Source organism: Ursus arctos, unplaced genomic scaffold (assembly GCF_023065955.2).
Source record: "Ursus arctos isolate Adak ecotype North America unplaced genomic scaffold, UrsArc2.0 scaffold_32, whole genome shotgun sequence".
Lineage (NCBI taxonomy): Eukaryota > Metazoa > Chordata > Mammalia > Carnivora > Ursidae > Ursus > Ursus arctos.
Genome location: NW_026623008.1, coordinates 13,491,081 through 13,512,433, shown reverse-complemented (window position 1 = coordinate 13,512,433; position 21,353 = coordinate 13,491,081). Strand labels below are relative to the sequence as shown.

General features: G+C 47.5%; 2 protein-coding genes and 1 long non-coding RNA gene across 18 annotated transcripts in view; 2 read left to right on the top strand and 1 right to left on the bottom strand.

The window, feature by feature from the left end:
- EMC1 (ER membrane protein complex subunit 1) overlaps positions 1 to 9,991 on the top strand; it is a 24,580-nt gene extending 14,589 nt beyond the window's left edge. For all 4 annotated transcript variants that reach the window (XM_026519694.4, XM_026519695.4, XM_048221985.2 and 1 more), the window contains exons 17-23: positions 307 to 426; positions 2,474 to 2,611; positions 5,787 to 5,960; positions 6,552 to 6,762; positions 7,119 to 7,203; positions 8,304 to 8,433; positions 8,583 to 9,991. In XM_026519694.4, coding sequence (XP_026375479.1) covers positions 307 to 426; positions 2,474 to 2,611; positions 5,787 to 5,960; positions 6,552 to 6,762; positions 7,119 to 7,203; positions 8,304 to 8,433; positions 8,583 to 8,762 — 1,038 coding nt within the window. In that variant the 3' untranslated portion in view covers positions 8,763 to 9,991. The remainder of the gene's footprint in view (positions 1 to 306; positions 427 to 2,473; positions 2,612 to 5,786; positions 5,961 to 6,551; positions 6,763 to 7,118; positions 7,204 to 8,303; positions 8,434 to 8,582) is intronic.
- On the bottom strand, positions 8,582 to 21,275 carry LOC123002164 (uncharacterized). The gene is made up of 2 exons (XR_006411753.3): positions 20,863 to 21,275; positions 8,582 to 10,357 (listed from the first exon to the last, which is right to left on the bottom strand). It is a non-coding gene; the product is annotated as an uncharacterized LOC123002164 (long non-coding RNA).
- UBR4 (ubiquitin protein ligase E3 component n-recognin 4) overlaps positions 21,125 to 21,353 on the top strand; it is a 132,674-nt gene continuing 132,445 nt past the window's right edge. For 10 of the 13 annotated variants that reach the window (XM_057305406.1, XM_057305405.1, XM_057305402.1 and 7 more), the window contains exon 1: positions 21,125 to 21,353. In XM_057305406.1, coding sequence (XP_057161389.1) covers positions 21,178 to 21,353 — 176 coding nt within the window. In that variant the 5' untranslated portion in view covers positions 21,125 to 21,177. The other 3 variants (XM_057305407.1, XM_026519700.4, XM_044391380.3) reach the window with 1 other exon arrangement.

Sequence of the window (21,353 nt, the reverse complement as noted above, 5' to 3'; positions counted from 1 at the left end):
GGGTCGGGTGCGGGGATGGTGGTCCCACGGCAGCTTGCGGCCAGAGCTGGAGCTCTGTGCAGTCAGCACGTGTGTGGGCTTGGAGGGCATCTCTGAGCACCCGATGGCTCTTGCTGCGCCTGCGGAAACTGAGGCTCTTAGCAAAAGTAGATTTAAGGCCATTTGGGTTCAGTGGACTTTAATTCTTTTAAGATTGACTTTTATCCTTAAGGCGTTTTGATGGCGAACAGTAATAAATCTTGAGAAACTGTGCACAGAGCATCCTTTTCCTTTAACTCTTTCCTCGGGCTCCCTGGGGTTTTCAAGGTCACGGCGTTCCCAGCCACTCGGAATGTCTTGCGACAGCTACATGAGCTCGCCCCTTCCATCTTCTTCTATTTGGTGGATGCAGAACAGGGACGGCTATGTGGATATCGACTTCGAAAGGTAGGGAAGGCCCCTCCTGGCAGGACCTTCCATGGGAGGGGTATACGTGTTGCTTGGCTGTTTGGCTAAGAAGTGGATTATACTATTCATTCTGTTGTAAACGTGGATCAGCGTTAGTCCTAATGTCTGATTCATAGTCCTTTTCATATTGAGCAGCTACTACGTGGCAGGCAAGGTGCTAGGTGCTATGAAAAGAGCAGTGCCCAATAGATGAAGTTTCGGCCCCCATGGAGGTTTTTTTTTTTTTTTTTTTTTTTTTTTTTTAAGGTTTATTTATTTCGGAGAGAGGGAAAGAGAGAGTGCATGAGTGGTGGGAGGGGCAGAGGGAGAGGGAGAAGGAGAAGGAGAGAATCCTTAAGCAGACTCCTTGCTAAGCATGGAGCCCGATGTGGGGCTCGATCCCAGGACCCTGAGATCATGACCTGAGCTGAAATCAAGAGCCAGCTGCTTAACCAACTGAGCCACCCAGGCGCCGCCCCCCTCCCCGGCCCCGCCCCCTCAGAGTTTTTGTTCCATGTTCCTTTTCTATAGCAGAGAGAAGGGATGTTGTCTGTTCATGAGAGGGTGGGAGGTGGGAATGGAGGATGAGTAATGAGTTGTACTTTCTGTATGAAGATGACGTTATCGATCCACTCTTGATAGAATGTGTGCTTTGAATCTTGTTTTTAGAAATGGGATTGATTTGCTCTAATGCTGATGTACTTGAGTCCAGCACTAGCAGACAGTGGTAGACACGGGCCCTAAGGGCCAGCTCTGAGCTTCACCGGGAGCCGGCCTTGGTGTCGTTAGCAGGCGTGCGGACAGGAGGGATCTGTGGCGTGTGCTCACCAGAGGCCCTGCATCCTGTCCCACAGGGCCTGTTGAGAGGCAGTGCGGCCTAGAGCTTGGGAGCGTGGACCCAGCTGCCTGAGTGGGAAGCCAGACCCTTCACTTATTAACTTTGGGACCTTGGGCCCATGACTTCTCTGGCCCTCTGTTGTCTTGCCTATAAAATAAGGTGATAGAGGACCTACTCCGTAAGGTTGTCATGAGGAGTCAGGGAGTTCATACGTGTAACTCACACGAAGCAATGCCTGGCACATGGCAAAGGCCATCTAAGTTTTAGGTGTTGTTGTCTTTAAAATGCAGTGTCTTTTCTTGACATTTTGTAACAGTTGATCTTTACAGAAACAGCATGGGAAGTGGTCTCCTCAGAAAACATGTTCTTTACCCTTGTGGGTAAAAAAAAAAAAATTGTCCCCTCAAGTTGTTAAAAGGGGACCTTGAAAGAGATGGCTCTTTGTGGATAGAGGGGAGCAAGCTCGTGGGTGTCATGATCGCTGGAGTCCTGAGGACACGGGAAGAAACAGTGGCCAAGGGGAGACAAAAGACACAAAGCTCCACGTATACGCCGGATACGGATGGATAATACCGTATTTAACCATGGGGCACCTGGCTGGCTCTGTCCGTTAAATGTCCGATTCGTGGTTTTGGCTCGGGTCATGATCTCAGGACTGTGAGGTTGAGCCCCGCATCGGCCTCCGTGCTCCGTGCGTAGTGTCTGCTTGGGATTCTTTCTCCCTCTCCCTCTGCCCCTCCAGCTCGTGTGCTTGCGTGCTCGCGCTCTCTCAAACAAATAAATCTTAAAAAAAAATAACGTATTTAATCGTAAAACTTTGTGAATTGGTTTTCTCTGACTACAAAGAACATTTCCCATAACGTTTCAAAGTCCTTACTAGTAATTTACTGCTGGCCTCGGATACAGGAATCGTAGCTATTAGTAGTAAGTAAACTTTCCTTGGGTATTTCCTACTCAGATAAACAATGAGATACCGCTGAACGTTCCTCTCTTTTCTTACTAGCTTTAGTATCTTGCCTAATCCAACAGAGTTCCAGAACATCTGCACGAACCAGATCCTCATTGCTGTTTTCCTCGGAGCTCTGATCTCTGTTTCTTTGGGCACGAAGGCCCCAAATCAAGGAGTGTGGGGTGTATCCGGCTACAGCTATCACAGGTCTAAGTGTACCTTCCAGATTATAAGTGCTGGCTCTCTTGGCCTTGCCCTAGGATCTTACCACTGAGCTCAGTTGGGAGCTGACGATTCCCCCGGAAGTGCAGCGCATCGTCACGGTGAAGGGGAAGCGCAGCAGTGAGCACGTTCATTCCCAGGGCCGCGTGATGGGGGACCGCAGCGTGCTCTATAAGGTATGGCTCTGCAGTCGGATGCCAAGCAGAAGGGCAAGGGTTTGCATTCTGGCTCTAGGATTTGGTGAGTCATTTCATTTGGTGAGTCATCTCATTTGAGTGAGTCATTTCATTCCTTTGAGCCTTAATTTATTGTCTGTCAAAAGAGTATAATGTGTCCTTCTCGTAGGGTTGTCGTGGTGATCACATGACACTCGTGCGTAGCATAGTACCTGGCATACAGCTGCTGCCCAGGAGCTGTTAGCTCTTACTGTTAGTGATAGTGCTGATAGAACTTTCTGGGGTTATGCCTTCGTTGATCCATTGGAAACTCCATCTCTGTGATCAGACACTAGTTAGTGGTGAAGGAGGGAGACAGAGAGGTGGCTAGTGGGCTGCAAAACTGTTGGGAGAGAAGGCAGTCCTCGTAGTGACACCTGGTCATTAGTGACACCCTTTGCTGAGTTGGAGGAGATGTGATAGAGCCGGGTAGCACGGCCAAGGCAGCTGACGGGCATGGGGCAGTGCCGCAGGCTGCCAGCCTGGCCCGGCTGGAACAGCCAGGTACAGACTTGGCTCCGCCCCACACTAGCTGCTCATCACGGGTAATTTGCGGACGCTTCCCGAATATCTGTGTTTAAGAATATAATGGGGATAAGAGCACCTTTGTCGTACGATTGTTTTGAAGATTAATGATAACACATAATGCGGTTAGAACAGTGCCAGCCGCGTAGGTAACGTTATTAGCGCTCTTGATTTGAAATCCTTAGTGATGGATCCCTTCCCTGTGGCTGCAGTCAGTTTGACTTATTCAGAACAGCCAAGGTGATACAAATTCAAAAGTACACCTGACTCGTACTAGAAAAAGTATATCCCTTATGTAATTTTACCTTTACGAGTTAAAATTTACTAAGAGTATTTGTGCTTTTCTATGTTGAAAAAAGTAGTGGTTAGAGTAGGGCTTTTTGGATTTGTATTCATCACACACACTTTTCAGTTTAGATTTTTTTCAATAAGCTTCTTTTCATTTTGGCCTAATTTTAGATTTAGAGGAAAGCGGCAAAGATGGTGCATCGAGTTCGCATGTGCACCTTACCTGGTTCCCCTGGGGCACTGTGGTGCGTCTGTGCAAACTAAGAAACCAGCATCGGTACAAGACTGTTAACTAAACTGCAGACTTTCTCAGGGTTTCACCAGTTTTCCTGCTAAGGTCTCTTTCTGTCGCAGGCCCAGCCCCGGGCTCCACGCTCCATGGGCTTGCCACGTTTCTCTAAGTCTCCTCTGGCCTGTTTAGTCTTTTGTGACCTTGACAGATTCGTAGAGTACCAGGCAGGTGTTTTGTAGACAGTTTTGGTTTGTTTGATGTTTTTCTCATGGTTAGACTGTGGTTGGGGTTTTAGAAGGAATACCACAGAGGGGAAGCTGTACTTTTTTTTGAGGGGGAGTGTTGCTGTTGGGATGTCAGGCACTCTTTTAGACTCTGGGATACATCAGTGAACAAAATAGACAAAATTGAGGCTGTTATTGTATTCAGGAGAGGCCAGAAAGAAAATAAATAGATAAATGTACAGTGTATCAGGGGAGACTGGTTCTATAGAAGAACAAAGCCGAGAAGCGGGGAGGGGGGAGTTGGGATTGGAAGGGGGTGCAATTTAAAATAGGGAGGTTAAGGAGAGTCTCACTGAGATAGTGACACCTCAGGAAGGAGGAAGGGTAGTGCGTGGTATCAGGGGAAGAACCTTCTGGACAGGAAGGCCGGAGTGGACCTGGGGTGTTCCAGAAACAGCAGGCAGGGGGACAGTATGACTGGAATGGGGTGAGCAGGGAGGGTCGAGGCTGCTGAGGTTGGAGGGTGGCAGGACGTATCACGGCCACCACTCTGGCCTTGATGCTGGGTGAACTGGAGTGCTGTGGGAAGTTTGGAGCACGGATGTGACCTAAGCGATTGAGGTTAAGGGCTCACTCAGCCTGCTGTGGAGACCAGAGGATCGAGGGAGACAGGAGGCAGACCTGCTGTTACAGTAAGCCTGGCGACATGGTGGCTGCTTGACCTGGGTTTTTTGGGGGGCGGTGAGGAGGGACCAGATTCCAGGAGCCAGGAGGATATGTTAATGGGTGAGATGTTTTGTCTGTGCTGGAGAGAGAGAAGGAGTTGGAGGTCCTGGGTCTAAGACCCTGACGCATGGGGAGGCCTGCGTGGAACAGGCTTTAGGCAGGGGCAGGACAGGATTCCCTTTGGGGTGTGTCAGGTTTGAGGTGGGACTTTTAAGAAGAGATGCTGAGATGGCAGCCTGTTAGCGTCTGGAGTTCAGGGAGAGTGTTGCGTGGGTACGTAACCTTGGCTGTTGCCAGCACCCCTGGGTGGTGTGACCATAGCGAGTATAGACAATGTCCAGGAGACTGGGGAGATGAGCCTGCAGAGTAGACAGAGAAGGAGCGGCCAGTGGGGTAGAGGAAAACAGGGGGCCACCTGTCCTGGACACCAGGTAGAGAAAGTGTTTTTTTTTTTTTATAAAAGGTTTTATTTACTTATTAGAGAGAGAGCACAAGCAGGGGGAATGGCAGGCAGAGGCAGAGGGAGAAGCAGACTCCCCGCTGCGCAGGGAGTCCGATGTGGGATTCAGTCCCAGGACCCTGGGATCATGACCTGAGCCGAAGGCAGACGCTTCACCCAGTGAGCCACCCAGGCGCCCTGAGAGAGTTTTGAGAAGGGGCGATCACCTGTGTCGCAGTGTACTAGCAGGTCAGGTGAGACGAGGACTGAGACTTTTCTGTCGGTTTAGGCGTAGGGAGGGTCCCAGTGTGGAGAAACAGCACTGCTGGAGCGGGGGCTGAGGTCAGTGAGTGGGCAGATTGAATCATATCTTGACTTAACCACTTACTGTGTCTCTGATGTGAGCAAGTTGCTTTATGACCTGCAGCCTTTCCTCACCTACCGCGTGTGGATGACAGTAGCTCCATTGCGAGGTTGTTTGTGGGATCCCGTGAGGTGATGTGAGCAGAGCACCGGCTGTGGCACGTGGCACCCAAGGATTCTAACCAAGGGCAGTGGTGATGAGCTCCAATAGCAAGCTCTTCGGGCCAGAACGCCCGATTCCTCCGCCGAGCCGGCGGGCTCCAGGCCTGCCTGTCCGCCTCCTGGAGCTCGTGATGGGCTGTCGTGGCTCTGAAGGAACTCTTCTGTCCTGCTCCCCAGAGCCTGAACCCCAACCTGCTGGCCGTGGTGACGGAGAGCACAGACGTCCACCATGAGCGCACCTTCATTGGCATCTTCCTCGTCGATGGCGTCACCGGGCGCATCATCCACTCCTCCTTGCAGAGGAAGGCCAAGGGCCCCGTCCACATCGTGCACTCAGAGAACTGGGTGGTGGTAAGAGCGGCAGACGTACAGCTGTCAGTCCCAGGGACGCAGCCCAGCCAAGACCTGTGTCTCCAATCCTTTCCTTGGCTCTTGTTCCAGAGACCGGTGGCTGCTTTGTGTTTCTGTAGGATCCAAATGGCCAGATGGCAGTTGAGGTGCTGGTTAGGGGGCTCTGCTCAGGCATTAGACCGCCTCGGGCTCATGGCAGCCCTTCCCTTTCCCGACTGTGCGACCTTGAAGTGGTTCTTGAGCTCTCTGTGTTGCACCGCTCGTGAAGGAGGGCTACGAGCGTGTCCCTCTGGTCTGGGTTGGAATGACGCCTGCCTGCCACGGGATAAGTACTGAGACCCTAGCTATTGTTACTCTGACTTCTAAGTATCTTGAGAACTCCTTTGTCTTAACGGTGAACTTCGGGTAAGGCTAGATAAAACTACCCTGAAAGTTAGTAAACTTGGTAGCGGGGAAGAAGACTGGGGTGCTGGGTGGTTTCTTTCCTTCTTAGACGTGTAGCTCGTGTGTGGAAAGGTACCTTCCTGCGTCATACTCCTTTCCAGCCCAAGCAGCAGTTAAGTCCCCAGCTGCTTCCCCTCCTCTCTGTAGTACCAATACTGGAACACCAAGGCCCGGCGCAATGAGTTTACGGTGCTGGAGCTCTACGAGGGCACCGAGCAATACAATGCCACTGCCTTCAGCTCCCTGGACCGCCCCCAGCTGCCTCAGGTCCTCCAGCAGTCCTACATCTTCCCATCCTCCATCAGCGCCATGGAAGCCACCATCACAGAGCGGGGCATCACCAGCCGACACTTGCTTAGTGAGTGACCAGGGGAGGGGCTCCGCTCCGTAGGGTGCCATACTGAAGGACAGAGTTGGAGGCCCATCACGGGCACAACACTCTTTGACCACTAGGAGGCTAGCGAGGAGGGCTTTATTTCAGCAGATAAAGTTAGTCCAGCTTTGCCACCTGTGAGAGATTGACTCGGCTCTCATTTCTTTCCTTTTTGTTTGTTTGTTTGTTTGGGAGAGAGGGCGCATGTGTGCAAGACAGGGGACGGTGGGGAGAGGGGCCAAGGGAGAGGGAGAGAGAATGTTAAGCAGCCTCCCCGCTGATCCCGTCGAGCCCATGGAGTCCATGGGCTTGATCCCATGACCCCACTTATTTCTCCGCAGTTGGGCTGCCTTCCGGAGCAATTCTTTCCCTTCCTAAGGCCTTGCTGGATCCCCGCCGTCCCGAGATCCCGACAGAACAAAGCAGGTGAGATGCTTACAGGTGGTACCGAAGGCTCTGACCCTAAGGAACGTGACCTGTTGGAAGTTTGGTCTTCGGCCTGCTGTGTGCTATCTTGCTGTGCTGCGGGCTGGGGCCAGAGCGGGAACAAGTCTGATGAAAACCTCTCCCTTTGTGGAGCTTAACATGCTGGTGGGGGGATGAGTGGACACTACATAAGATAAGTAACGGAAATAATAATAAGCAAGGGAGAAAAAATTAAGAAGGAACTGGGGCCTATGGAGGGGTGAGGGGGGCATGAGGGGGTGTAACTTGAGAGGGTGGCCTGGGAATGTGCCTCTGGGAAGGTGACTGTGGAGTGAAGACTTGGAGGTGGTCAGAAGCCTGCCTGTGGCTGTCTGGGGGAGGACCTCCCAGGCCGGGGAGAGCCGTGCCCGTGCTCTGAGACCGTGGTTGGCGAGCCAGAGGCAGGGAGGAGGTCACGCTGGCTACAGCAGCTGGTGGGGTTGGGGGACATGAGGGAATGAGCTCGGGGCGCTCATGGGGCTGAGTCATATGGAGAAACCAATAGCTTGTCCCCGTTAGCATTCAGTTTTGTATTGCCTGTCATCATCTCTGCACATTTTCTTGCCCCTGTCCCGAATTCTGTTCACTTAGGGGTGCAGGGAACTGAGCAGTGTGGGGAGAGAGCAGATCTGTGTTTGTACAGGAGGAAAGGGGGAGTGTAGTTTAAGGAGTGGGGCGGCTGGAGCTGGGAAGCATGGGGGATGAGTCTAGAGTTTTCCGAGGAGCGTGGACCGAGGCACTCAAGCCAAGAGCAGGAATTGGCCTAGTGGTTCCACGTGCGGGTTTTAGAACGTCGCTGACTTCCTCCTGTAGTGTGAATTACTGGCTGGCTGTCATTAGATTTAGAACAGGGCTGGAATCCAGATCTACCCTCTACACAGGTTTCTTTCTAGTAGCCCTTGCTAACATTCAGCGGCTACATTTTTAACTACCTGATGCAAGTAGACCTCGAAGGAAGATGTGAGGCTGGGTATGTGGCCTGGAAAGCTCCCGGGACTCAGGGCAGCCAAGCGACCCCCTTGCTGCAGTTTTGAATGCCGGTCCTGGCTGATGTTTTGCAGGGAGGAGAACCTGATCCCATATTCCCCAGACGTGCAGATACATGCCGAGCGGTTCATTAACTACAACCAGACGGTTTCTCGAATGCGAGGTATCTACACAGCTCCCTCAGGCCTGGAGTCCACTTGTTTGGTGAGTAGAGCCCCCAGCCACCATGCGCGGCAGCTGCTCTTTGGTTCAGGCTCGGGAAACAGCGGAGGATTCCGTTTCCTTTCCGACCAGAGTGTGAGGTCGTGGTGGACCACTGGCCTTACGTATTTCTCGTTCCCTCTGCCTTCCAGGTTGTGGCCTATGGTTTGGACATTTACCAGACTCGAGTGTACCCGTCCAAGCAGTTTGACGTCCTGAAGGACGACTACGACTACGTGCTGATTAGCAGCGTCCTCTTCGGCCTGGTGTTTGCCACCATGATCACCAAGAGACTGGCACAGGTGAAGCTCCTGAACCGGGCCTGGCGGTAAAGACGCAGGACCCCACTGCCGGAGAGCGGAGGGCAGCGAGGGTCAAATGGGAAGCTGCAGCTGTGGGCCGACGGGTCGGGCGGGGACGTGTGTCGGGTGCTCATCTCAGCTGAGTCGTGGGGAGGAAGCTGCAATCTCATGGGGACTCCTTTCGGGTTGCGTGTGCTCCGCGTCGGTGGCGGATGGAGCCTGAGCTCTCTCTACCCGGGCATCTCAGCATCTCGCCGGACTTGCCCTCAGCATCTGAAGGCCGTCAGCCTGTTTCCTTCCGTTGCCCCGTCCGTGAATGTTGTTTCTTTACTAAATCCCCCGACAGACTTTTCTCTTTTGTGAGGCCTGCTTCAGTTGATTTCGGTTCGCCCTCTGTGTTTCCCAGGCTTATCTAGAAATCCTTCTGTTTCTCTGCCTCATGCTTCAAAGTCAGGAGGGAACTCTTATTGATAACTCCACCTCAGAGGTGCTTTTGCTCTTTCACGTCGGGGAGAAAGAAGATCCATGCTTAGTCGAGGCTCAGAGACGGATCCAGCCTCTCATGCCTTCTCTCCAAAGAGTTGCAGAATCTATGTGGTGTCAAAGTTTACTTTAGGCCCCTCGTTTGGAGGCTGTCATTCAACAGGTGGGGCTGCCCGGTCCTTGGTGCAGTCTATAACACAGGCGTGTCACGGTGCCCGGTTTGTCACTCGTTGCCTGTGCTTTGCACCTAAGGTGTGTCCGAGCCAAGGCCGCCTTAATACTCCTGAATTGCCTGAACCTGCAAGAGATTTCGAGGGAGGAGAGACTCTCCCCGTTTTGCGGTACCTCCTGACCTCTCAGTTCACCCCCAGGCTGGGCTAGTCCTCTTCTGACCTAGTTGGAGCCAGCCATCCTGTTTAAGAACTTCATTATTTATTTTTTACTTTTTAGATATAAATTCATGAGTGCATCACCACATTTCTCCTCAAGTGAGTAGATTTTAAATGTTACCGCTGTAACCTTTGCAGCTTTAAAAGAGGGGAGGGCTGGATGGGGGTAGGAAACTGGCGTGTTGTGGATGAAGCAATGCCGATCGGCTGGGCCATCGTCTCTGTGACAAATGGAAAAAGTCCTAAAAGTTTCCTTTGCACCCAGATCTGGGGAATGATGGCGTTTTTCTTTCCTGTGAAGGATGAAATGTGCAGAGGAGACCATCTCTAGCCTTGTGGGGAGTGCGGTTCGCTCAGGTGTCTGAATAAAGTGGGTGATGAGTGGCACGAATGGCAGTTGTTTTTTGTGGCGTGGGACTTGGAGGCGACTTCTGAATTAGAGGGGGCTGCAAGCTGTGCAGACACAGTGTTATTTTCATAGGGAAACATGCCAATTTAATCACACAGAGTTGTGTTATTATTATTTTTAAGATTTTATTTATTTGAGGCGGGGAAGGGGCGGAGGGAGAGGGACAAGCAGACTTCCTGTTGAGCTGGGAGCCTGACGCGGGACTTGATCCTAGGACCGTGGGATCATGACGCGAGCCGAAGGCAGACGCTTAATCGACTGAGCCACTCAGGTGCCCCAAGAGTTGAGTTATTTAAAAACAAAACTTGAAATCTTCTGTGCTCGTATGCTGCTGGTAGATGATGCTAGTGAAAGGAAAAAAATGAGAGTCCTTTTACTTGACTGATAAAATTGTGAAGATGATCTTAATGAGTAAATGAGCATCTAAGTATCTCCAGAAAAAACAGGCATCGATTCATCCTAACTCAAAGCATAGTTTGTTTAAAGTGTCCTGGGAGAAGGGAATATGTACAGGTTTAAAAAGATTCTGCCCTAGTTGTGAGGAAGCCCGGCTGGAATCTCGGCCGTCCTATGGAAGTATGTGCAAGCAAGTATGTCCTATGGAAGTATCTTTAGCACCTGCCTCACTGCGGGCTCTGTTTGCACAGCCCCCCAGTCTGCTAGATGCTAGTTTTTATTTACCTACGTATGTGCCAGAATCCAAAAGAACAAGCTCGGTAGAGGGGAAGCTACTTGCCTTTTCATAAAAGTCCCCGTATTTCGGCTTTAATCATTACCATTTTACTGAAAGATCTCTCAAAGCAAGTGCTAGAAAGAGCCCATGCTAACGGCGTGGGCCTGTGTCCATCTTGTCATTTCTCCCCCTCTCCTCGTCTTAAAGCCATGCTTGGTTCTGATGAGCTTTTCTCAGCCTCCGCCTGTGGCTTTGCCCCTGTTGCCTGCCTGTGCTCTGATCTGTTTTCTTGATTTCCTCCATTTCTGTGCATCTCCCTCGGGCCATCTGTTTCCCCACCTTCATTAATTAGGTTCATCTGGAGCCCCCTGCAATGTTTCACTTAAAAAATTAAGTTCTTCAGTATTTTTTTTTAAAGATTTTATTTATTTATTTATTTGAGAGAGTGAGTGAGAAAGAGAACACAAGCAGGGCCAGAGGGAGAGGGAGAAGCAGGCTCCCTGCTCAGGGCTGGATGCAGGGCTGGATCCCAGAACCCTAGGACCATGACTGGAGCTGAGGACAGATGCTTAACCGACTGAGCCACCCAGGTGCCCCTTTGGTATTTTTTAGGTCATTTTTTAAAAAATTGGTTGGTCAATATTCAAGATTTTTTGGTGTAAAATTTTGCAGCTAAATAGTATTTAGTGATTCTCAGTCCCTGTGGGGACTGGGAATGTAAAATGGTTTGTGGCTTTTATTATAATTTTCCCCTAACCTTTGACTCTGCAGTTAATTATTGGGGAACGTGTATGTATTAAATACAGAATTAGTTAGAATATTCATGGTCAATAAGAACGTTTTTAAAAATTTTTGATAGATGAGGGGCACCTGGCTGGCTCAGTTGGAAGAGCATGTGACTCTTGATTTCAGGGTTGTGAGTTCAAGCCCCATGATGGGTGTAGAGATTACTTAAATAAAACTTAAAAAAAATTTTTTTTTGATAATGTTACTCTTTTGGAAGGGGGTTAAATAGTAATGTATTATGCCCCACCCTCCTTCCTCTTAAAATTGTGACTTGCTGATTTAATACCACTTTGGGAAGAGATTGCCACCTGTTCCCCTCCCTCCCTTCCACCCCCCAGCAAAAAAAGGTGAGTAACCTAACATGCAGATAACATGGTTTTACTGTCATAAACTGTGGGTGGCTCTAAGAGACAACGGACCCTACAATTTAAGAGCAGAACAAGTTTAGAGGTAAACTTTTCTGAAACCCACATAATGTTTGTTACTAGTCCTCTAAAATTTATTTTGCTTGCAGTCCACAATTCTGCATTGTGAGTTCACCCCTTTGCCCTTTTTCTGGGGAGTACAAGGCCTAATTCTAGGAGTGCTGGAACACCTGTAAAACTGATGGCCATCCCTGTGGCCATCTGTTTAGCCATAAATTCTGGTCAGACTCTCTCATTTTACTGAGGATGTTCCTTCTCTCAGCAGCTTTAATGATTGCTCAACTAGGTAGCCCCTTGCTTATCTGGCATCGCAGAATAGCTGTGCTCCAGGAAGTTTACTGTGGATCTGTGCGGTCTGCAGCTCACCCAGCCCCAAAAAGCACTGGGCACAGCTGACACCAGCAAATGATAGACGATAAGATACAAAGAAAACTAACTGGGTGAAGAGAGAGCAATGAGAATAACCAAAAACTCAGGAGATGGGTGGAGGCAGATATGTGGTGGGCACCCCCCATATATATAATCATCTTTTCTTCCAGCTACTCTGAACTCCATCCCCAGATTAAGCCAGGCCGGCAGAGAACTAGCTATGCATCTAGGCTGGGTTTGGGGGTTATATTTCGTCATAGCCCATCCTCAGAAATGGATTTTACAACTTGTACTGAGTCTAGAGATGTTGTTAAGGGCACTGTTGATCATATTACTTACAAGGCCAATGAGAAATTCCCCTCTGGTCACAGCATCAGGAATAGTCAGGATCCTAAGTCACTTAAAAAAGTCTCTTTTCCTTGATTTTTTTTTTAAAGATTTTATTTATTTATTTGATGGAGAGAGAGACAGCCAGTGAGAGAGGGAACATAAGCAGGGGGAGTGGGAGAGGAAGAAGCAGGCTCCCAGCAGAACAGGGAGCCCAATGCAGGGCTCGATCCCAGGACCTTGGGATCACGCCCTGAGCCAAAGGCAGACGCTTAACGACTGAGCCACCCAGGCGCCCCTCTTTTCCTTGATTTTAAATAGAAAATGCTGGGGTGCCTGGGTGGCTTAGTCGTTAGGCATCTGCCTTCGGCTCAGGGCGTGATCCCAGAGTCCTGGGATCGAGCCCCACATCGGGCTCCTCCACTGGAAGCCTGCTTCTTCCTCTCCCACTCCCCCTGCCTGTGTTCCCTCTCTGGCTGGTTGTCTCTCTCTGTCAAATAAATAAATAAAATCTTAAAAAAAAAAAAAAAAGGAAAATGCTTATTATAGAAAGAGTTAAAATACAAAAATTACTGTGGACTACTACTGATATTACTCATACGGGCACTGATGGCCTGAGTTTAGTGTTCTTGTATACAGACTCTTTAATGGGATCATGCTATTTAATTGGTTTTTTTCAACAAATGCATTTTGAACATCATGTATTTAAAAAGATGCCCTAAATCCTTTCTGGAACAAAGTATGACAGAAAAAAATACTCACTTCCTGAAGTATGTGTTTGAGACTTTATTTTTTTAAAGATTTTATTTATTGGTCAAAGAGAGAGAGTGAGAGAGAGAGAGAGCACAAGCAGGGGGAGCAGCAGGCAGAGGGAGAAGCAGGCTCCTCGCTGAGCAAGGAGCCCAATGCGGGACTGGGACCCTGCCCCGAGCCAAAGGCAGGCACTTGAACCAACTGAGCCACCCAGGTATCCCATGTTTGAGACTTTAACGCAAGGCACTCCAACTCTCTGAATGCATTTCATTACTCGTGTAGGGGGACAGGTTCACAGTCTATATGGTGTCTATAACTCAAAAATTTCAGATTTGTGATTTCACTGTCCTTATAAATTGCTATTCTTTGTCAGAGCCCAGCACAGAAGCTACAATGATCAGAATCATCCCAAGACGGACTGAGTGATTTCTGCTCATTTAACATTTTAAGTCCCCAAACTCTTCTTTACCTATATGCTTTCTTCGGAATGCTTTCTTCTCTTCTCCAGATCTGGCGTGTCTCACAGCTAAACTCAAGAAAGCCTCCTCTGTGGGTCTCGGCTACCCAGGACACCTGAATTGCCTGGCTGCTAACCACAAGACTGCCTCCACTGATGTGCCCTAGCATTTTACTGTCTCATTCTGTGTCTCCCAGAGATCGTTAAACTGTCTTCTCTACTCTCCACAATCTTTTTTTTTTTTTTAAAGATTTTATTTATTTATTTGAAAGAGATAGAGACAGCCAGCGAGAGAGGGAACACAAGCAGGGGGAGTGGGAGAGGAAGAAGCAGGCTCACAGCGGAGGAGCCTGACGTGGGGCTCGATCCCATAACGCCAGGATCACGCCCTGAGCCGAAGGCAGACGCTTAACCGCTGTGCCACCCAGGCGCCCCCCTACTCTCCACAATCTTAAGCATGAAGCTGCTCCCCTACAAATATTTCCCTAGGTGGTTACAACACCTCCTTCCTGCCTTAAGACATTTGTCCCTAGTTTTTAAAATTTCTATAGTGCTTTTGGTGACTTAGGAATTGTATTTACTGAAATGCCAAGAAACAGACCTACTCGTCTTTTTCTGGAGGGCCCTGGAACACAAGTCCAACAAACCCTATTTAATACCTAAAATAAATGCTCACAAGATCAACATGGGAATGAGCTTTACGATACCATAACTTCTATTTTAAAGGGAAAAGTATCGGGGGTGCCTGGGTGGCTTGGTCGATGAAGCATCTGACTCTTGGTTTCAGCTCAGGTCATGATCTCGGGGTCCTGGGATCAAGCCCTGCATTGGGCTCTCCACTCAGCACAGAGTCTGCTTGTCCCTCTCCCTCTGCTCCTCCCCCTGCTCACTCTCTCTCAAATATATTTAAAAAAAATTTTTTTAAAGGGAAAAGTATCTTTTTGTTATTATACTGGTATATACTTATAGAAACAAAATAAAAAACTGATTACACAGGCTCAGAGTCCAGATAGGCTTTGGAAAACACTATTCTTTGTAACGACTACCTTAATATTCAAAATATTTTCACTTATTCCAAAACCAAAAGTAGGCAACATTTTGTGCACTTTTATTGTTCGTAAAATGTAAACTGAGAGGTACCGTTTACCTTTCAATAATGAAGGAGATGCTGGTATTTGTATGAACTGCTTCAAACTGATGTAGTTTTGGAATATAGGTGAGGTTGATGGGGTGAGGTCCACAGCCAACCACTAAGAAAAAATTCTTGAGATGTCTTTGGTGCAAAAAGGGGATTTTATTAAAGCACGGGAACAGGACCTGTGGGTAGAAAGAGCTGCACTGGGGTTGTAAGGAGCGACTGATTATATACTATGGGGTTGACGGGGTTCAGGGAGGTAAGGAAAAAGGCAGGTGTCCAGAAGGACTTTCATATCCGAAAGAAGACCCTCAGCATACTGGAGGCCTTGCTATTATCAAGCTAAGTTTGTTTTTCCCTCCAGCAAAGCATTAAGACAATTGGAATTTTCCTGGAGGAATGTCACACAAATTCCACCCAGGAGTGAGGGCGGCAGGGGGTGGAGGGGGCATTGGGGAGGGTTGCAGGGTGTCAGCCTGTGCTCTGTCCTCAGCTAGCCTTCTGTTCCCTTATCAAAATTTGGTCTCCAAGTGCTTTATTTAAAAAGAGAAAAAAAAAAATGCCCCAAACAGTAAAATCAATCTCTCCTTCAAAACCTTCCCCCATTCTCTATTTCCCAGAGGTTACCACTGAGCAATTTGGCATGTATCTCTCCAGATCCCATAATAGTCTGCAACTTGATTTTATCACTTAATGTATCATGGAGAGCTTTCCATATTAGCAATATGGATCTCCCAACCACTTTTTTTTTTATGGTCACAAGGTTGAAATTCTTAAGTGTTATTCCATTAGAGATTTTTATGAGATCAATCGAATGCTCTTCTTTCAGGCAAGTCTATCTTGTATTATTTAGACCATCATTCCAGTAAGGATTTATAATAACGTAAAGGACGTGTGCACACCTGCCTCCTCTTAAGGCACTACTGACCTTGAGACTGACCTCCAACCAAGAAGCCATTTTCCCACTAGCACTGAGGCTTATGTAAATTTCTGATCCGTGATACTGAGAAGGTGCCTTTCCCAGTATACAGACTGATGACATTTAGGAGGGTGTCTTTATAAAATAGTCACAGATTTATACAGAAGCACACTCTTTGTCTACTATCACCTCACCTGCAATCGGAATGAGTGAAAGTCAATAAAGCAAACTAAAATGAGCACGTTTACTCATATAAGTGCCATTATTCTTTACAGTTTTGGTGATGTTGTATATTCTGTGTGCTGTCATACAATAATCTAGATTACAAGACTGACAAGCCAGAATGCCGGTTTATAGATGACAATGAAGACGGTAACTGTGAAAAGGAGAATACTCATGTCTGCTAGTTGGAATGCATATCCTATAAAAAAAAAAGCCTGTATAATAAGTTAAAATGCTATTATAAGCTTGTTTGGTTATTCTGGAGTTAGTTAGAATAGAGGATGTGATATCATACACATGGTTTTTATGATAGACATACTTCTGCTAAGAGACCAGAATGTTCACCTCTGCTGACCAGGACAGCTCCCTTCCCCTGTCCCCTAACAGTGCGAAAGGATACAGTACAATTGTTTGACTCCACTTTTTCTAGACTTTTAAGTACACTACTTTCCTTCTGCTGAGTGCCTGCCACCTATGTCATTATACTCAAATCATGTTTTCCTTTTTTTTTTTTTTAAGATTTTATTTATTTATTTGACAGAGAGACAGCCAGCAAGAGAGGGATCACGAGCAGGGGGAGTGGGAGAGGAAGAAGCAGGCTCCCAGCGGAGGAGACTTACGTGGGGCTCGATCCCAGAACACCGGGATCACGCCCTGAGCCGAAGGCAGATGCTTAATGACTGAGCCACCCAGGAGCCCCTCAAATCATGTTTTCCTAATCACAAAGTATTTACAAACTGGTTTTTTAAACTTTCTATTTTGATGAAATTTCATACTTAGAGAAGTGTTATTAAGAGTAGTACAAAGAATTCTCAGATACCCTTCACTCAAATTCCCCAAATGTTAACATTTTTCCACATTTGCTTTATCTTTCTCCCTCCTGTCTCTAAATCTGATGGTCCAAAATTTTGCTGAGTGTAAATCCTAAACAATGGCAAAGGTAGGTCGGAGAATACAAAAATCATTTTATAAAACTCTTCTTCTTGATTGTATTTACTGGGGTGCCTGAGTGGCTCAGTTGGTTAAGCATCTGCCTTCGGCTCAGGTCATGATCTCAGGTTCCTGGGATCGAGCCCCACATCGGGCTCCCTGCTCAGTGGGGAGTCTACTTCTCCCTCTCCCTCTGCCTTTCCCTCTACTCCTGCTCTCTCTCTCAAATAAATACAATCTTAAAAAAAAGAAAGAGAGTGAGCAAGGGAAGAGCAGAGGGAGAGAAGACAAGCAAATTCCGTGCTGAGCGCAGAGCTCAATCCCAGGACCCTGAGATCATAAGCTGAGCTGAAATCAAGAGTTGGCAGCTTAACCAACTGAGCCACCCAGGTGCCCCTAAAACAAAACTCTTCTGATATATTTGTGATCTTATGTAAATTATTTGGGTTAAGCTGAATTAGTGTATCTAAGTTTCATTTTGTAGAAGTTTGCCGGTCAAGCTTTTATTAATTAATTCACATTGGCTGTTACTGAACAGCATTGCAAATTTGGATCTTCACCTTATTATAATTTTAATCATTTCAATTGCCCTCTTTTCTTCCTCAGTTTCCTGTAAGTCTTGCTTCTTGCTATTCTGTAAAACTGACATTCTATTCTAGTCCCTGCACAATTGCCAAAATTGCTTCTTTCTTAAAGCAAGAAGGCTGCAAGGCACATTTTCTTCTTTGTTTTAAATTCATACCATATAAAATGCAGTATTATGAAAAAATAATCAATACTTGTGGATTACAAATGACTATCATATTACTAAATTGAATTAGGCTTCTAATCTATTTTCTTATATTATTTGTTTTAAAAGATTTTATTTATCTGTCAGAGAGAGAGAGAGAGAGAAAGAGAGCGCACACAAGCAGGGGGAGCAGCAGGCAGAGGGAGAAGCAGGTTCCCAGCTAAGCAAGAAGCCTGATGTGAGACTCGATCCCAGGACCCTGGGATCATGACCCAAGCTGAAGGCAGACACCCAACCGACTGAGCCACCGAGGGGTCCCTATTTCCTTATAGTCTTGATGTTAAAAAACAGAACAAAACAAAACTCCCTTCATCGTGAATTACCAAAAAGGAGCTGCTCTCCATTTGTAGCTGTTTTGCATTAGGAGTTTTCACAAAATATGCACTATTGGTTCTTGTAACTTTGTGAAAGATCGAGAACAGACTGATCTCTATTGGCCCCTGGGGAGTTAATACTGGTGATTTATTCATGTAATGAAAGACACATGATACCTACTAGGATTTATTTCAAGCAACTCTTCTATCAGATGGGATTGTTTTTGCAATAAAAACTGCCAATATTTCTGCTTTGAGGTTCCTGGAGTGACAGTGACCTCTTGTTATTTTCATTTTATTTTTTTAAAAGAGATCTTTTAAACATTTTATTTATTTATTAACGAGGGGTGGGGTGGAAGAAGAGTGACAGAATCTTAAGCAGGCTCCACGCTGAATGCAGAGCCTGATGCAGGGGCTTGAATCATGGTCTGAGCCGAAATCAAGAGTTGGATGGACGCTTAAGTGACTGAGCCACCCAGGTCCCCCTTGTTTTTAGACTGAGGTATAATTTTTAACAGCTAAGGTGTATACATCCTAAGCATATAGTTGAATGAATATTGTGTGTATATCCATGTAACCACGACTCCTGTCAAGATACGGAATGTTTTCACTTCCCTGTGGGTTTCTTCACACGTCCTCCTAGTCTGAATCCCCACATTGATACTATTCAGTCATGGCTGCTTAATTTTTTTCTTTCACTGCATTTCTTGTAATATGACCATACCATATCTCTTTTTTATAAGTTTTAAAATTTTAGTTCCTTACCCAGCCACCTGGGATTAGAAGGAAATGAATATTTTATTTATTTGTTTGTTTATTATTATTTTTTAAAGATTTTTTAAAAGATTTTATTTATTTGACAGAGACAGCCATCGAGAGAGGGAACACAAGCAGGGGGAGGGGGAGAGGAAGAAGCAGGCTCCTAGCAGAGGAGCCCGATGTGGGGCTCGATCCCAGAACCCTGGGATCACGCCCTGAGCCGAAGGCAGAGGCTTAACCAACTGAGCCACCCAGGCATCCCAGAAACAAATATTTTAAATTCTTCTGTTAATAATTCATAAAAATTACTATTCTTTGGTTTGTATCTTATTTTCTGGACTAGAGTATAGAAACTTGTGTTTTGTCTAGTCTTTTTTAGTCCCCTATTTATTGTGTTCCTTTCTTATCTAAATTTAGAATGTGGAGAGGCACCCAGCTGGCTCAGTTGGTAGGGCATGTGACTCTTGATTCCACGGTCCTGAGTTCAAGCCCCACGCTGGGTGCACAGCTTACTTAAAAAAATTTTTTTTTAGAATGCGGATGCCATTCCAAATCTTTGTAGCAACACAAGAACAAATCTCCAATATTGGAGTTGATGTGGTATTTATAAAGAAAAAAAATTTTTTTAAAGATTTTATTTATTTATTTGAGAGAGAGCATAATCGGGGGGGGGGCTACAGAAACAGACTCCCCACCGAGTAGGGAGCTGGACGTGGGGCTAGATCCCAGGACCCTGGGATCATGACCTGAGCAGAAGGCAGACACTTAATCGACTGAACCACCCAAGCGCCCCTATAAAGAAAGATCTTAACCTGGAGTACTTTCTCCAAACCTATGAGCCAGAAATACTAAAAAGTAATGTGAATTTATGTACAGGAGCAAATTTCCCTGTGATCAGCTGCATTTGCCTTTTTACTCTCTCTCTTCCAGCAGTAGGTAAAGGGGGAAGGAGGGGAGCCGGAACATTTGATCTTCTATTATTTCCTGAAACCTTTCCAAGAGAACCTCTGCAGATTAATTTTGTCCTTTGGGTGAAATAAAACTAATGTCCCAAGAGCCACTCTAAAATTTTAAGCCTTCTCTTTCAGGCTTCTGTTCAGTATCTTGAAATAGTGCAATATATACTGTGTTATGGAAAGGCGTCTTTCTCTGTCTTCAACTTTTTGTATTTTCATGTTTAAGAAACCTGCCATTGTCATTATTATTCTCTAAGAAAATAAAGGAAAATCTCTACGGTTATCATTAAAGCCACGTTTTCCTCCAAGAGTAGCCTTAACTGCATTTTATCCCTACTGTAAAATAAGCTCATTTCTTACTACAAGTGCAAATCGATCACCAGGTACCAATTTATTTATCTGAGTTACACGGGTAAAAGAGGTCCTCCAACACTTGGGGAAGAATTTCAGGGCTTCAGGGTTATCAAACCGTCCACAATTCTTGCGAAGATGTCTTTATTTAGGCGGACTGTGGGCCACAGGGCCTAGGGCTTGCCATCCTCCACCCCCCAAGAATGTCCTCGAAGCACGCATACCTTTCCTTAAGTCAACTGTCAAGTCAAACTGCTTTTCCTCTCTTAGATCTGGAAGCTAGATCGCTATTTCGGCAAAAAGCCCGTCATTAAAGCTTACAATCCTTCTTTGCTGGTAGAAAAATGGGGGAAAACCCAACCTGCCGGGACAAACTGCAGAGAGTGCTGTAAAACGTACGCCGGTAACATTACTAGTGAGGGTAATCAAAACACAACAGGGATTTGAACCGAATTAAGTAAGACTAGTGATTATCATAGCGAGAGGTGGTGAGCAGTAAAAAGTTTTGTAGACTACGTAGCGCTGTAGTATCACTCTTGTGGGGGGCACTCGGGAGGGGAGCAAGCGGGTGAGTGATCAGACTCTGGTCCTTAGCTGTCTCGGCCCGGGGCCATCATATCTGCAGACGCATAGCCTGTTCCGCTGTCCTGGCCTTGCCAACTTCAACCAAATCCCCAACTCACCTTTCCCCGAGGCCCCGAAGCCACATAGCTACCACCTTCAGGCACGACTCCCTGCGCGCAGGCGCGGAGATTACCACTCCCCCGCCCTCCTCCGAAGGCGTAAATCGTGCGCAGGCGCAGCTCCTCCGGCCCGCCTTCGCGCCGCGCCGCGCTGCTCCAGAGAGCTGAGGGAGGCCGCCCTGCGTGTCGCGTGTTTTGCCCGGCGACTACGTCGCGCAGTCTGACGCGAAGTTTGCGTCACTTCCTCCCCCTCCCGGGAGGCGGCGCTGGGCCGGTGGCAAGCCCCCGAAGGGAGCCGCAGTAGTACGACGGAAGATGGCGACGAGCGGCGGCGAAGAGGCGGCGGCGCCGACGCCGGCGCCCGGGGCCCCGGCGACGGGGGCGGACACAACCCCGGGCTGGGAGGTGGCGGTGCGGCCCCTGCTGTCCGCGTCCTATTCCGCCTTTGAGATGAAGGAGTTGCCGCAGCTGGTGGCCTCAGTCATCGAGAG